Genomic DNA, 14,712 nt, shown 5'->3' on the forward strand with positions numbered 1-14,712 from the left:
TCATAAATCAGGCAAAAAATAATAATTCCTGAGATATGGTATAGTATTAGATGGCTCTTGTCAGCTCAGTTTGTCTGCATTACAATCACAGCTATTTCCTTTACATCTACTTGCCAAGAGGACATTTCTCAAGCAAACAACCACAAATCACAGCAGAAAGTGTCTAGAAAGCAGGGATGAAAAGTCATCCTATAAAAATTTTCTATTTGAATTCACACAGATATTCTGAGGTAACAGAAGCCCAGGTCTTGCTGCAATTGTTACGGACACAGAACTAGCTCAGCCCCTCACTCCTCCCCCTCTCCCTCCCTCCCTTCCTCATGCCACCCAGGTTGCGGGTGGACTCGGCCTCTCTCTGACAGCTGCTAATTACAGGCTGACCAGGCCCTGCTGCGCTCTGCATGACTGCCTCGCGACCCGCTCAGGTTACCCAGAGTGAGGGAGAAACAGAGAGAGATGGAGAGAAAGGTGGCTGGAAAGAACAGAGAGAGACAGTGGAGCAGGAGGAGGAGGAGGAGGAGGAAGAAAAGGGAAGAGCAGATAGAAAGTGACAAAAAGGACAGAGGGGTTTGAGAGAGAGAGGGGGACAGAGGGAGAAAAGGAGAACAGAAGAGATGAATGGGAGAAGGGAAAGGGAGAAAGGAGTGAGAATGGGAGGGAGGTAGATTTGGGGGGAACCAGCACAGTGGATTAGAGAGGACAGATTAAGCTCCTGTGTGGAATACACGTTGTGGTGAAAGAATTAAAGAACTGAAAGGACGACTTAGGAGAAGGTGGGTAGATGAAGGTTGGTCCCTTAGGAGAGCAGCGAGAGGGACAGAGAGACAGAGAAAAAGAAGAGCTGAGACAGATTTCGAACTAACCAGTAGGACCGAAGAAAGGTCAGAGAAAACATTGAAATTCAATGAGAAGGCTGGAAAGTTCCAATGAAGCTCCTCTTCTCTAGTTGGTCGGGGAAAACCCAAACGAGTAAGTTTCCACAGTGTTGACTGAGATGGGGGCCATACCCCACCTAGTGGAAAGAACAAGACATCACAAGATATTGAAGCAGGTTTGAACTAAGAGTACCTTTTCTCCCCAAGTAATGCTCCTGAGGCTGAAGTCTGAACTGCCTTAAAACTGCTATTGCTATATTACCCTCCCTTTCAACTGGCATAAAAATGTCTCACTTATTTGGGCCCAGGAATGATACAGCAAACTGTGTGTGAATTTGTTTAGCCGTTAAAACAACCACAAAAATAGTTTTCTAATCTATTAAAACATTTACAGAACACCGGAAATAAGCACATGCATTATATTGTGCTGTTTTTTCAGGTTCCATCATGACCTTTTGAAGTGGCCATGTTTCACATTAATACAAGGTTATTTCTAATATTTATGACTGTGTGTGTCTTTGATACTTGCAGACTAGTTCCATCAGACCAGTCTCTCTACAGTGATGTGTCCTCTCTGCGTGCCCCACTCCTCAACGGCCCTCCCCAGGACTGCCGCTCAATGTATAATCCCATGACGCCCAGTATGACCCATGGATCAGGACCAGGACAGGGGATGGGTCACTGCATGGATCAATATATGAGGCCCCCACAGGCCCCACCACCACACAGTATCATGGGCCACCGGGGCATGCCGCCCACAGAGAGTGAGTCAGAGTATCTTTTACATCTCTTTAATCTAACAGCTGCTACTGATTTGGACTTAAAGGCAACCGAAATAGTGAGTAGAAAACAAAGACTAAGATTTCTACAATAGGAATGACCGGCAGTCAACAGAGGGACAATTGTTCCGTTCACATACAAGTCAACCAGTCTGTTTCTCTGCAGCAGCTTACACAAATTTAAATTACTGTTTACTCAAGGTAGACTGAAGACTAAAAAGTTGTCTAGATAACAATGATGAACAAATCTAAATTAATTATGAACAGAGGCCGGTTGTTCAATGTTATTGGGATTTAAAAAAATATATGTGTGTATGTATCTTGCAATGCCAGGTGTCTATTTTTTTGATGCAGGTTAAAGTCTGCAGTTTGTTGATTTGTTTACAATAAGCAGTTAGTGTGGATGCTGAAGATGCATGTTAGAAACCCTTTGTGCAAATATCACTTACCGGTACCTTCAAACACCATTCATTTCTTTTCAGAAGATCTAGTCATAAGATTTTTAGTGTTCCTTGCTGTTGTCCTAACCTACAAGTCAATACCTGCTTAACCAATCAGCATATTCACAATGAATACAAAACAATAAATCTGCTTTCCCAATTTAGAAGATGTTAATCTGGATATGTGCAGTGGTTCATTTCACTGTCATATTTGCTCAACAGGTGGCAACAGCACCCCCTACTGTAACCAGAGCAACATGACATCCTCTCATCACAACTTCTGCCATTTTCTGCCTGGTTCTGATCAAATTGGCTCAGGTGATGGTAAGTTAACAAGCCCCTCTCGTTCTATGTCTCTTCTCAATAAATCGTGCATCCTTTAAGCTTGCCCTCCTGTTCTTGCTGTTCCCCTTCAGGCTCCAGGTTCTCCACACCTCGTTCCATGCTGAAGCTGAGTAAAAAGAGAGCTCTTTCCATCTCACCTCTGTCTGATGCCAGCGTTGACCTGCAGACAGTGATCAGGACTTCACCCAACTCCCTAGTGGCCTTCGTCAACTCTCGTTGCAACCCCAACGGTGCCAGTTCTTATGGGCATCTATCTGTGAGCGCCATGAGGTCAGATATGTCTCTGTCACATGTAAAGCAAAAAATAAAAAACATTTAAACAACAGCATTATCCAATCTATTACCTATGATTTTGAGGCTCTAATACTAAAGATACATAGTATATGTGTTGCATTCACTACTTTTACAGTAACTACAGAATACGCAGTCATTTACTTTGAAGGATAGTTCGTTTGTTCCTCTCTTTTTAACCACATTACAATGCCATTTTTTAAAAGAGTATTCACCATCCACTTTCGCACACAATGTTGTCTGCGGTCACATATGTGATTTAAAAAGAAAGATGCCTTGAAACACCACAGATAGATAACAGATGCAGGTGGACAGCAATGAGTTGGCTATGAATTAAATCAAAACTAGAGAGTTACAGTGCTTTTGTACAAATTTGCTCAGCAAATATGGTGCTCCTGTTTCCATCATACGTATTTATCCTTTGACATTCTACATATTCTGATTCAGAAACGCGGTGGGTAATCATTTTTTATTAAATTAGCTTCAACGCAAACTACTTACATTAGCCACTCCATCAACGAGCATCAATTTTATTGTGATTATGAGCCAGCAGTTTCGGGAATGAGGCAACTTGTCGAGATGTTAGGCTGACGTCAATGGTATGGTCCACCATAAGGGTGTCGGCAATAGTATTACAAGACTTCTCAAAGCTTGTATGCGTACAAGGCAATGTATTGTAATATTTTAGATTACTGGTAGGAAGGTCAAATTAAAAGTGTCTATACCTTGGTCTGCTGTTTCACTGCTTTTTGAGGGATTGTGCGGATCTGACCTATCTTCAAACCCACCTACGCAAATTGGAAAATCAATATAGACAAATATTGAGGGGGGGAAAAGTTGGCAAAAAAGTTATATTATCTGCTCTATGTTATATTGTAAATATATTGAATTTCCCTCAGGACCAATAAAGTATCTACCTATCTATCTATCTATCTATCTATCTATCTATCTACCTATATTATGTCATCATTTCATAACACATTTTGATATTTTGGGGAATCAGTCACTGGCAGTATTAATTTTGAATGTTTTGAATACCTCAATGGGTACTTTTAATCTCTTCAATCGTGTTAATGCTTTCTTTTCTGTCACTCCACAGCCCATCCCTTGGCTATTCGAGCAATATAAACTTTCAATCCAGGCAACAAGGTTCCATGTATGGCGGTGGGGGGACGCCTATGGGTGGACCCACACCAGGTCCATGCCAAGCTTCACGCTTACCTCCCCACAATCCTCGGCTGCACGCCCCACCCAAGCATGGACATGTAAGATGGCTCTCCCATTCACTTTCAAAGCAATCAGAGAAATATTCTGCGTCCACACACCCTCTGCTTCTGACAGCTGTAAGACAATGGGAGGTGGAAGAGAACTCATTGAGTTTCATAATAGAGAGAATTAAAGAGTTTGTCTATCATATGGGCATCAATGGCTCAGAGGTTTGATAAGGTGTTTGTTTTATATTGTAGCTGAAGACAGAGCCTGGACTTGGAGGTGTAATGGATGGAATGAATGTGAAGAGCCTGGAGGAGAGGTCAGAAGGAGATGTGGCCAGTCCTTCTTCCACTGGCACTCAGGTAAAAAAAAGATTAAAACTTGTCTAATTTTCAGAGGTATTTTTCAGTTTTTCACATTTACATATTAGTTTCTGTTTTTTTTCCTTTTTGTTAACCATTTGTAAACCCATGTCATATGTGAGCCATGAATTTATGGTCTGTGCCCCTACATTTTGTTAGGACCCTCTCTTGGGTTTACTGGATGGCAGAGATGACTTGGACAAGGAGGACGGGAAGCAGGAGCAAGAGGCCATCTATGAAACCAATTGCCACTGGGAGAGCTGCAGCAAAGAATTTGACACCCAAGACCAGCTGGTTCACGTAAGCTATAGTTCTACTGGTAGATATTATACAATGGAGATATAAAATAACATGAAAATTTCTGATTCTCTCTATTTATCTGTTTAATTAACAGCACATCAACAATGAGCATATCCATGGAGAAAAGAAGGAGTTTGTTTGTCACTGGCAGGAGTGCTCTCGAGAGCAGAGGCCGTTCAAAGCACAGTACATGCTGGTGGTTCATATGCGCAGACACACAGGAGAGAAGCCACACAAGTGCACCGTGAGTGTATCTTTACTTTCTCTGTACTTTGTTTCTATCTCTGTTTTTGTCTCCACCATGTAGGTTTTTTTAAACCTGCAAACATAACTTACACATGAAAAGCATGAGAGCTGTCTTTGACATTGTCTCACATTTCATTTATTTTCCAGTCATCATTGCTTGCTACAACAGAAAATAAGTCCACTGTTTACTAATGTGTGCTTTACTAAGGTGTGCTTCTATTGTTCTGCTTTGGGTTTGGTCAGACATTTAAAAAAAAGGGCACATTTATATTCTAGGGATCAGATGCTGTTTAAATAATTGATGCAAGTAGAAATACAAAAATAATTCTTAGTAATTCTTTATCATGTTTTTACAACTACACTGGATGTACTGTAATATTGAAGTTTCTCACGTAATGGTATCTGGGAGTTGCTATTAAATCTGCTTTGTTTATTTCTGTTTTAGTTTGAAGGCTGTAATAAGGCCTACTCTCGCCTGGAGAATTTGAAGACTCACCTGCGCTCTCACACAGGAGAGAAACCTTATGTGTGTGAACATGAAGGCTGCAACAAGGCCTTCTCAAATGCTTCAGACCGGGCCAAGCACCAGAACCGAACTCACTCCAATGAGGTACTGTCTCAGAATCAGAAGGACTTAATGGTTCCCACATTAAAATTAATGTTCACAATACTAAAAAGTTATCAAATTCTTAAGTTTGAACTTAACCTTAGTAGTCTACATTAAGTCTCCAATGTAAGCTTATTATTTCCAAACAAAAAGATACTGTGTAATGACAGATGCTTTTTGCTTTACAGAAACCTTATGTATGCAAGATCCCCGGCTGCACGAAGCGGTACACAGATCCAAGCTCTTTGCGGAAACATGTAAAGACAGTGCATGGCCCTGAAGCACACATCACCAAGAAGCACCGTGGAGACACAGGACCCCGACCACCAGGCTCAGCTATGACCTCCGGAGGCCAAGATTCTGAATTGTTGATGGAAAAATCAGAGACACGCAGGGAGGACTGCAAACTGTTGGCTCCTGAGTCCACTTTGGTGAGTGGTGCATTTTATGTATGACCTGAAGGGTCCAATGGGTCCAATGTAGCTCCAATGTAAAAAGCACCACATAGTGTTTTGTCCTAAAAATCACAAAATGTCAATCTTTTATCATTTAATGTCTGATTTTGTAATTTCAAGTAAAATTGACCTACACTTCTTGCAGAAATCTCAGCCAAGCCCAGGTGGTCAATCATCTTGCAGTAGTGAACGTTCACCACTGGGGAGTGCCAACAACAACGACAGTGGGGTGGAGATGAACCTGAATGCAGCAGGCAGTCTGGATGATCTCACAGCACTGGAAGATGGAGTTGCAGGGGGAGGAGGAGAGCCAGGGAGTGTTGGAACAATGGGAATGTCAGCACAGGCTTTGAAGAGGCTGGAAAACCTGAAGATTGACAAGCTGAAGCAAATCCGCAGGCCAACCCCACCTGGTCGTTGTGCTAGTAACAAACTACCTGCACTTCCTGGTAAGTTCTGGAAATTAAAATAATAGCAGAATTTATTTAAACTACAATTTCCTCTGTGCTTAAGTTACTTATTCCTGCTCTATAATGACATTTAATTTCTTGAGATGCAAGAAAAAAAACAATATTCTGAACTCTGTGTTAGGCTAATTCTTAAAATGAAGAAATAATTGTACAACATACCCCAACTTTAACTGATGAAACATTCAGGGATTTTTTTTTTCCAAAGAGACTTCTTAATTAACTATGATGAACTGAGTCTAAGTCATTTTCTCTTTTTGGATATTAATTTTTAGGTCCTGGAGAGAATTTGGGAATGTGTGCACCTTCTCCACTCCTCTCAAATCGACGAGTGATGGAGCTGTCCAATCACGAGTTAGGCGGCGGCACATCAGTTGGCTGCTCTTCTAATGACAGGAGAGGAAGTGGCACCAGCAGCTTGAGCTCTGCATATACTGTCAGCCGTCGTTCCTCCATGGTGTCTCCTTATCTGTCCAGTCGGCGCTCCAGTGACGTCTCACAAATGGGAGGAACAACAGGGGGAGGATGTCACCTCCTCAGTCCAGAGCAGAGTGCGGGAGACCCCCTTTCTCCTGAGACCAATCGCAGAGGAGCTCCATGTCCTGGAGGAGGAGGAGGATTGCCTGGTCTACCAAATTTAACACCTGCCCAGCAATACAGCCTAAAGGCCAAATATGCTGCGGCAACTGGTGGACCACCTCCCACACCTTTACCTAATACGGAGCAGACGGGCACACCAGGCAGAAGAGGAGGTGTTCTGAGTGATTACCAGGGACAGCCTCTGCCTCCCTTCCTTCAACAAGGTGGTCCACGAAGGCACAGTGCCAACACAGAGTATGGCACAGGTGTTATCTACCCTCACCAAGCTCCAGGTAACACCAGCAGAAGAGCCAGTGACCCTGTACGGTCTGCAGCAGATCCACAAGCCCTGCCTAAGCGCTTCAATAGCCTTAACAATGTAGCCTTGATGAGCCGAAGGAATGCGCTGCAACATCGGGGCTCCGACACCAGCCTTGCACGCCACATGTACTCACCACGTCCACCTAGCATTACAGAGAATGTAATGATGGAGGCTATGGGTATGGAGCCCCACTTAGCTTCTGTTGATTCCAGGGATCGTTCCATTATGATGCCCCCTGGAGAAAGGAGCTTCATGGGATACCAGCAACAGCATCAAATTCTTGGAGGAGCTGGAGGTCCTGCTTCAAACCAACTATCCCCAAGCCATGACTCTCTGAATTGTCCAGACCAAGCTTACATGCAGGGGCACTACCAGAATCAGGGCGGAGGGGTCACTTCTAGGGCTGTTGGAAATACGCAAGGCCAAGTAAGGCCAATTCACTCAGAGGGCATATCAAATACACTTCTCCAACAGGCTGAGTACAGTATGAGCACCTGCCAGCTTAGTCCCTCAGGCCCTCACTACCCTAGCCTAGGCCAGGGTGGTGATGCTGTAGGCCCTTGGAGTGATACCCACAGCCAAATCCAACCTTCCAGCCATGCTCTACAGAACCCTCGAGGAATGCAGTATTCAGATCCTAGCCTGCTGCCTCATCAGACACAAGCCAACTTCAGCAATCAGACAAGCCTCTATAACAGCCCTGATGGAACCCACAAACTTATCATCAAGCCAGAGCAGCAATTTCACTCTGGAATGGGAGGTGGAGATGCCTGTCAAAATGCTAAGCTCCAACAGCAGCAAATGCTCCTCCAGCAGACTCAGGGTTACCAGCAACAGACTGGCCAGGTTATGATGAGGAACTCTAACAATCCCAGCTGTGACTTTCCAGGGAACCCAAACTCCTACCCCAGTGGAGGGGGCCTGAGCTTGGGCTGTGCTGGCACTGCGCTTTCAGATGGACAGAGATCTGAAACCCCAATGATGCAGGTGAAGGAGATGATGGTGAGAAACTATGTTCAGTCTCAGCAAGCTCTCATGTGGGAGCAACAACAAGAACAACAACAACAGCAGCAGCAGCCAAGTGGCATTAAACCGCCTCCATTATCTGATAATATGGATATAAGTGCTCAGTCTGCAATGATGCAGCACAGTCCACAACACCAAAACCAGAATCTATACCCTAGCCAGCCCTATCAAAACTATCCCAACCAGAACCTGGTAATGAGCCCTCCAGCCCACACCAGAGGGCCCAGCTCTGTGACACCTAAAGACCAGCAACTAACAGGTCTCCAAGGTTCATGTTATGGCCAGGAAATGGTGGTCCCAAGGCCTCCTCAGGGAAGGAAACCTCTCAGCCGCCAGAACAGCCTGTCACAGGTTGGAAGTGTCTACCTTGGCAGCCCACCCCACCTCAGTCCTGTCCACTCCACTTCCAGCCCAAGACGAGGGATTCGACTTCCTCCTGTTCAGCATCCACAGCACACGCATAATGAAATGTTTTCTCCTTCCAATAACAACAACAACATGTACTACTCGGGTCAGATAAACATGGAATTAGAGAAACACATGGACCCACAGAAAGGACCTTGTCTGAATCAGCAGCACAATATGGCATCTAACCTGGACCCTACGGGTGGCACAAAGTCCGTCTCCATGCCTCCTTATCCTGAATCTGGCCCCATGTCCAATGCCTTAGAGAACCTGGACCTAGACAATGCTCGCATAGACTTCACCTCCATCATTGATGATGCAGATTCTTTCAGCCCAGTCAATCCCCTTCAGGGTCAGCCAGGGTCTTCCTCCCAAGCCTCATCCCGCCTCACCACCCCCCAAACTTCTGTCAGCCTAGCTGCAGGCTCTGGCCTGTCTAACATGGCTGTGGGCGACATGACGTCTATGCTTACCTCACTGGCTGGGGAGAATAAATACCTGAACACGCTGTCTTAGGAAAACATTGGGTAGACTAATAATCAAGTGCAGACCTCGGACAGTTCTTAATGTTTAAATATACTTTGTGCACTCTCCAGGTTAACCAGCCATGGGTTATCGCTTTTAGTGATTTTTCCTGGTACTTTGCAAAAAAGGTCAGTTAGGGTAACTCTGTTAGGATGTTGCCCAACAAGCCTTTAAATGTAAACCAATCACATTAACCTGCGAGATTGAGAAACTGGCCAGGGGTCTCTTGGCACTGGTGGATACCCATGTTGCAGGAATGATGATATGGTGTTATGGGTTGAGACTAACCTACTTACATAACAGGTTTTAAATTTTAAGACTTGCCCACCCAAAACCTTAAAACCAAAGGTGCCTGATCAACCGCCCAGCTGTTTAGTATCCACTGCCTTGGTACTTATTATAGACCCAGAGCTACATGCCTGATATGAAACTGATACTGAACTTTTCCAAACAGGCATTCCAGTTACATGGGGCTGTAGAAGCAGTGGAGTAGAGGAGAATGCATGTAAATACGTTTTATAAACTTTTAGATATATTCTGTATATGACAATGAGACAGTGAATACATCATCCCCTGTCTTGTTTTAGACTGCTTGGATTCTGAAGAGCGATATTCTGACAAGATGGTTGTCTGAAGAGCTGAGTGAAGACTAAAGTGCTTTTAGTGATTGAGAAATAACTTATCAATGCTACTAAATATGAATCTGTAGCTATTGCTAGGAATTTCAATTGTCATGAACAAAAAACATTTTCATAGTGGCAAATTCCAACACATGCATCACTGCAGTCACAAAAACAAATATAGCTTGCACACAAACACTCAGGACTTGTTGGTGTTTGAATATTTGCTGTTTAAATTACATTTATGATGTAATTGCTTTTACAGTCAGAGAGTTTGCACTCCACATGTTTACTGCAGGTGTTCCTGAAGCAGCTACACTTTTTCCCAGTGATGTTTAAAACTGCAAAGCAGAAAGGGCATGCTCTTTCAAAGGTACACACAAGGGGGATCATATATAAAACTCAAATATGATATTACAAATAATGTCTCAAACAACCCCTCTACATCACTGTATTCACACGTCTTAGCTAAGAAAACACCAGAACTACAACACTTCCATTATGCAGCTGAAGATGACGACTATTTTGAATTAAGCCAGAAACTTTTGTATGAGAAATTCAGGTACACTCATAGTACAGTGCTTCTGCAATTTGGTTCCAATTCCAAAGAGGAGTTATTTGAAAATTTCTTCTTATTCAGGATAGGGGATCAAGAAGTGGGAATTGTATCAATCGCAACCACTTTAGTAAAATGCATGTTAGGTTATGTGTACACTGAGGTACTTCTTTTGCAACTATACAGCTGTATCATATGGAAAAAAGGCTGCGTTTCTTGGTAGGTGAACCATTTTACACTGTGGCTTTGCACTGATTAGAGCACTGTGTGAAAAGGCTCCTGTGACTATTCACAGGTACCTCATTTTATAGTTATCATGATACATCAGTATTTTTTTATAATTATTGGAATACTCATGAGAGAAAGTTTAAACTCAACAAGCATTATTTGTAACTATTCAGAACAAAATAGTAGCGCCACTTTATTTTACTAAGCATTAGCAGGAATGAACATTTCTCCATTTTGGAAAAAGTGTACAACCTACCAAAGACACCTTAAACATAGAGAAAAAGATGCACAAATAGTCTATTTTAACACAACACTAATACCAGCAATAAGGGCATGAACATTGACTGATAGTGCTGTTCTTTGGAATGTATGAAATGTTTTGTACAAAGTTATCCTTTTATATTAATGAACTTTATGGAAGTTGCCTTCTACATGTGTGTGTGTGTGTGTGTGTGTGTGTCTGTGTGTGTGTGTGTGTGTGTGTGTGTGTGTGTGTGTGTGTGTGTGTGTGTGTGTGTTTATTTGTAACTGTCATCTTCATTCTGTCTTTTTTGCTGGCAAAAGAATATCATCTTTAGCAAAAGAAAGCTATGATACTAGCATTAACTATAATAGACAAAAGCCAAGTGTTATATTTTGTGTACAATTTTCTACATTTTTATACAAATGTGCTTTATTTTACCAGTTTATGAATAAACATGTTCAGTGGGATGAAATCAGAACGTGTGTCTACTATGTCCTTGCTGGTTTGTCATTGTAAAGAGAGGTGGCTTTGTGTTAAATGGAAAATCAGTACTACAAAAATGCTGAAAATGTGGGTATAATGATTGTTTTGCTGGATTTCATGTAGTCTATGTCTGTGCCTTGTGGATTGATGCAATGACTCATTTTCTCCAATAGAGTGCAGTACAGCCTGAATACAAGCCCTCATGTCAATAGTATTTTTCTATTCTTTACTACATTTAAACACCCATGGCATGACATGAATTCACTCTCTTCATAGTTTGTCACCACTATAAGCAGTAAAAGTAAATTCTGCATATTTGATCTACAACGTCATTGTACCCCTTAATTATTTGTTTATCCAAACAACTAGCATTGCTAGAGACATTTATTCTAAACATTAAATGGATTTCCTAATTGGAAAACCCTTTCGTTTTGAATATGATTTAGATATGTCTGCTGTGCCACGGTATAAAAATGGATTAGCATTAAAAATGGCTACCCTTGGTGACATCAGTGCCTGGACGGGATCTATGTGGTCAGTGGGGACTGGTACTGTGGGCTGCGGGAATGCCATAAGAAAAACTACAACTAATCTTGCTCGTAAAATACTATCAACATGACATCTCTGCTTTAAAATAGGCTAAATATTAGAGGGCAGTGGGAACTGAATGCATAAAAAAAAGTTAATGACCATGATGCTGTTTCATATTATTCTGTAGGCTACAGGAGTTGTTGCCAATATTTTGGACTTGTAAATCTTTAAAATGATGTCATGTCTAATAGTGCCCTAACATTGGATCTGGTGGTGTGGAAGAGAGTTATGAGCAGCATTAGGCTACAGATATTTTCCTTCCTGAGTGACGCTAAATTAAGGAAAAGACACACATTTAGTCTAACTGAAGTTTGTGTTTCCCTCTCTCTGTCTCCCCCTCTCTCTCTCTCTCTCTCTCTCTCTCTCACACACACACACACACACACACACACACACACACACACACACACACACATATAACCTTTTGACCTTTCGGGTCTGTTTTAGGACCCGATAAGGTATCCCTCCGCCAGGTCAACAAACCCCTGGTTTACTCAACCATAACTTCGCCAAAGCTAAATTATGCCATAGGAAACTTTTTTTGTATCATCATGGACGATTGATTTATAGTAAATAATTTCAACTAAAACATTCAAAACATTTAATTTACACCACGACACGATGGAGATGTTATCATCATTATTATCTGCGGTGTTCCGTTTAGTCCCAGTCAGGCCTGAATATCACCGCATACACTAACTGTGACGATTGATTGTAACTATAGCAACACTGCTTCTCATTGTTACGCGCAACCTCTAGCTAAAGTAGGTTACTTTTATTTTTTTATCGGAATTAAAAGTGAGTGAAAGCAAACGTTCAAACTTCATGAAGATTTAAAAACACCTATGGTAAGTGACAATATACTCATTGAAATATCTCGATAGCATAAAATCTATCTGAGGCGTCTGTTAATTACGTAATGCTCACGCTCACATTCAGCTAGTTTGGCCTGTTTGATGAGCTTGAAGTTACTAGTTACTTTTATGTGGTATTTAAAAAAAACTGCTATCTCTGCACGTTTCTTTTCCCAGTGTTAGCTCATTTAGATTCAGGGCCCCCGTGTACTTACACTACATTGGCATTGTGGTGTTGTGGCATCGCTCAGTAGACTCAGCCACTACAGCCTGGCACTGATGCTAAAGTTGACTCATTTGCTCCAAGGCAAGGGGAAGTGCTCCTGACGGACTACTGATTTGAATTCTAGCATATCCAGATTTTCAGACTGGAAACAATATCTACATCTCCACATCAGGGTCAAGTAGGGTGCTTACTTTGCAGGGAGGGTATTCTTAAATGTGTGTATGGTTAAGATGGTTTAGATGCTACAGTTTCTCCTGGCCCATGTAAATCTGAAGTAGATACCCTTTTGATGAACCAAAACATTCTTAATGTATAGCTGTTATCAAAGGCTACATTCAGAGGTCTAACCCTAAAAGAAATATGTGGCTTCTAGGTAAAAACACACGTTTAGATAAAAAATACTATGACCTCAATAGATTTTTTTTTTCCTCAAAAGGGACACATTTAAAATATTATTGCCTCATGTTTAAACAACTGCAAAGTTTATTTTGTCTCTCTTTCAAATTTAGAGATTGCATACGTGCATGTGTTTTAGAATTAGGGTTTGAGTTAGGCTCTGGTGTAAAAATGTTAGACAGATTTCGTTGTTGTCTCTCTTTGACATGACCTCTTTTTTTCCAAAGAGTTACAAATGGAAATGCCAAAATAAGAACTGAGTTTTTCAAATGCAAAGAAGTGGGCAGCATAATGACTTTTCTCTCTTTTCTTGTCTTGCCATTCAGAGGGAGGCTTTTCTTTTCCTTTGTCACTTAGGTTGGCATATAATTAACTCCTGCTTAATATGCTGTTTAAGGGCTCTCCTCCCCATGCAAGAAGCTTTGAACCCATAGACCACAGTCGGGGACAAAACCCCAGTGGGACTGCTTCCTCCATGCTCCTCCTTGTGTGTGTGTGTGTGTGTGTGTGTGTGTGTGTGTGCGCGTGTTTCTGTGTGTGTGTAGAAGTAGGTCTAGTTGTTTTAACAAGACAGTAGAACGCTCAAACCGCTGCATCGTAAATATACACTCTTAACTATTAAACCATATAAGACTGTGCACTTAATGAATAAGACTACACACAATCATTCCATACACCAATCAGAGATACATTTTAAACAGTGCACAATGAGATGTATTTAATAAATTAATTTCAGGTTTGAAGTAACTAAACCAATTTTACCTAAATTATCTGAAAGTGAGCACAGAATTTCTGATAAGTTAAACGTCACAAAGGTATGTAGCAATCTAATCTATCAATATACATTTAAAGAAAACAGGCCCGGCCCGGTTGCAATGTAACAATTAAAAATTCTGGATGAAAAAAACGCTTCCACTTAACCTGGGATACTGATATGCTATAGATGCATGTGAACTTTAAAAAAACAGCTCCCAGGACCCCTGAAGCACCTCTGCACCTCTGTGACCCTCATATGTGGCAAAGTTTATTGCCCCCTCCTCACCCAGCTCCCATCCTCCCTCTTTTTCTCCTCCCTCGCCTAATATCCATCCCACCACAAAGAGCCAGGATGACCCTTCTGTCCCTCTTTTTCTCCGGCCCTCTACTCCCTCCCCACCTTCAGGATGCTTTCTCTTCCAGAATCCATTTAGAGGGGGAAAAAACAGCAGTGGTGATTGGAGAAGAAATAAATATGCATGTGTTTTAAACCATGTATAGAATGGGTCTAACTTAAATTTT

General features: G+C 42.0%; 1 protein-coding gene across 1 annotated transcript in view; it reads left to right on the forward strand.

Annotated features, from left to right (window-relative positions):
* gli1 (GLI family zinc finger 1) overlaps positions 1-11,362 on the forward strand; it is a 53,279-nt gene extending 41,917 nt beyond the window's left edge. The window contains exons 3-13 of the mRNA XM_020636722.3: positions 1,407-1,639; positions 2,317-2,418; positions 2,511-2,709; positions 3,830-3,995; positions 4,197-4,304; positions 4,464-4,604; positions 4,699-4,848; positions 5,296-5,460; positions 5,646-5,888; positions 6,058-6,361; positions 6,655-11,362. Of these exons, the coding sequence (XP_020492378.2) occupies positions 1,407-1,639; positions 2,317-2,418; positions 2,511-2,709; positions 3,830-3,995; positions 4,197-4,304; positions 4,464-4,604; positions 4,699-4,848; positions 5,296-5,460; positions 5,646-5,888; positions 6,058-6,361; positions 6,655-9,227 (4,384 nt within the window). The 3' untranslated portion in view covers positions 9,228-11,362. The remainder of the gene's footprint in view (positions 1-1,406; positions 1,640-2,316; positions 2,419-2,510; positions 2,710-3,829; positions 3,996-4,196; positions 4,305-4,463; positions 4,605-4,698; positions 4,849-5,295; positions 5,461-5,645; positions 5,889-6,057; positions 6,362-6,654) is intronic.
* The last annotated feature ends 3,350 nt before the right edge of the window (positions 11,363-14,712 follow it).

The sequence above is a fragment of the Labrus bergylta genome, chromosome 5 (genome assembly GCF_963930695.1).
Source record: "Labrus bergylta chromosome 5, fLabBer1.1, whole genome shotgun sequence".
NCBI lineage: Eukaryota > Metazoa > Chordata > Actinopteri > Labriformes > Labridae > Labrus > Labrus bergylta.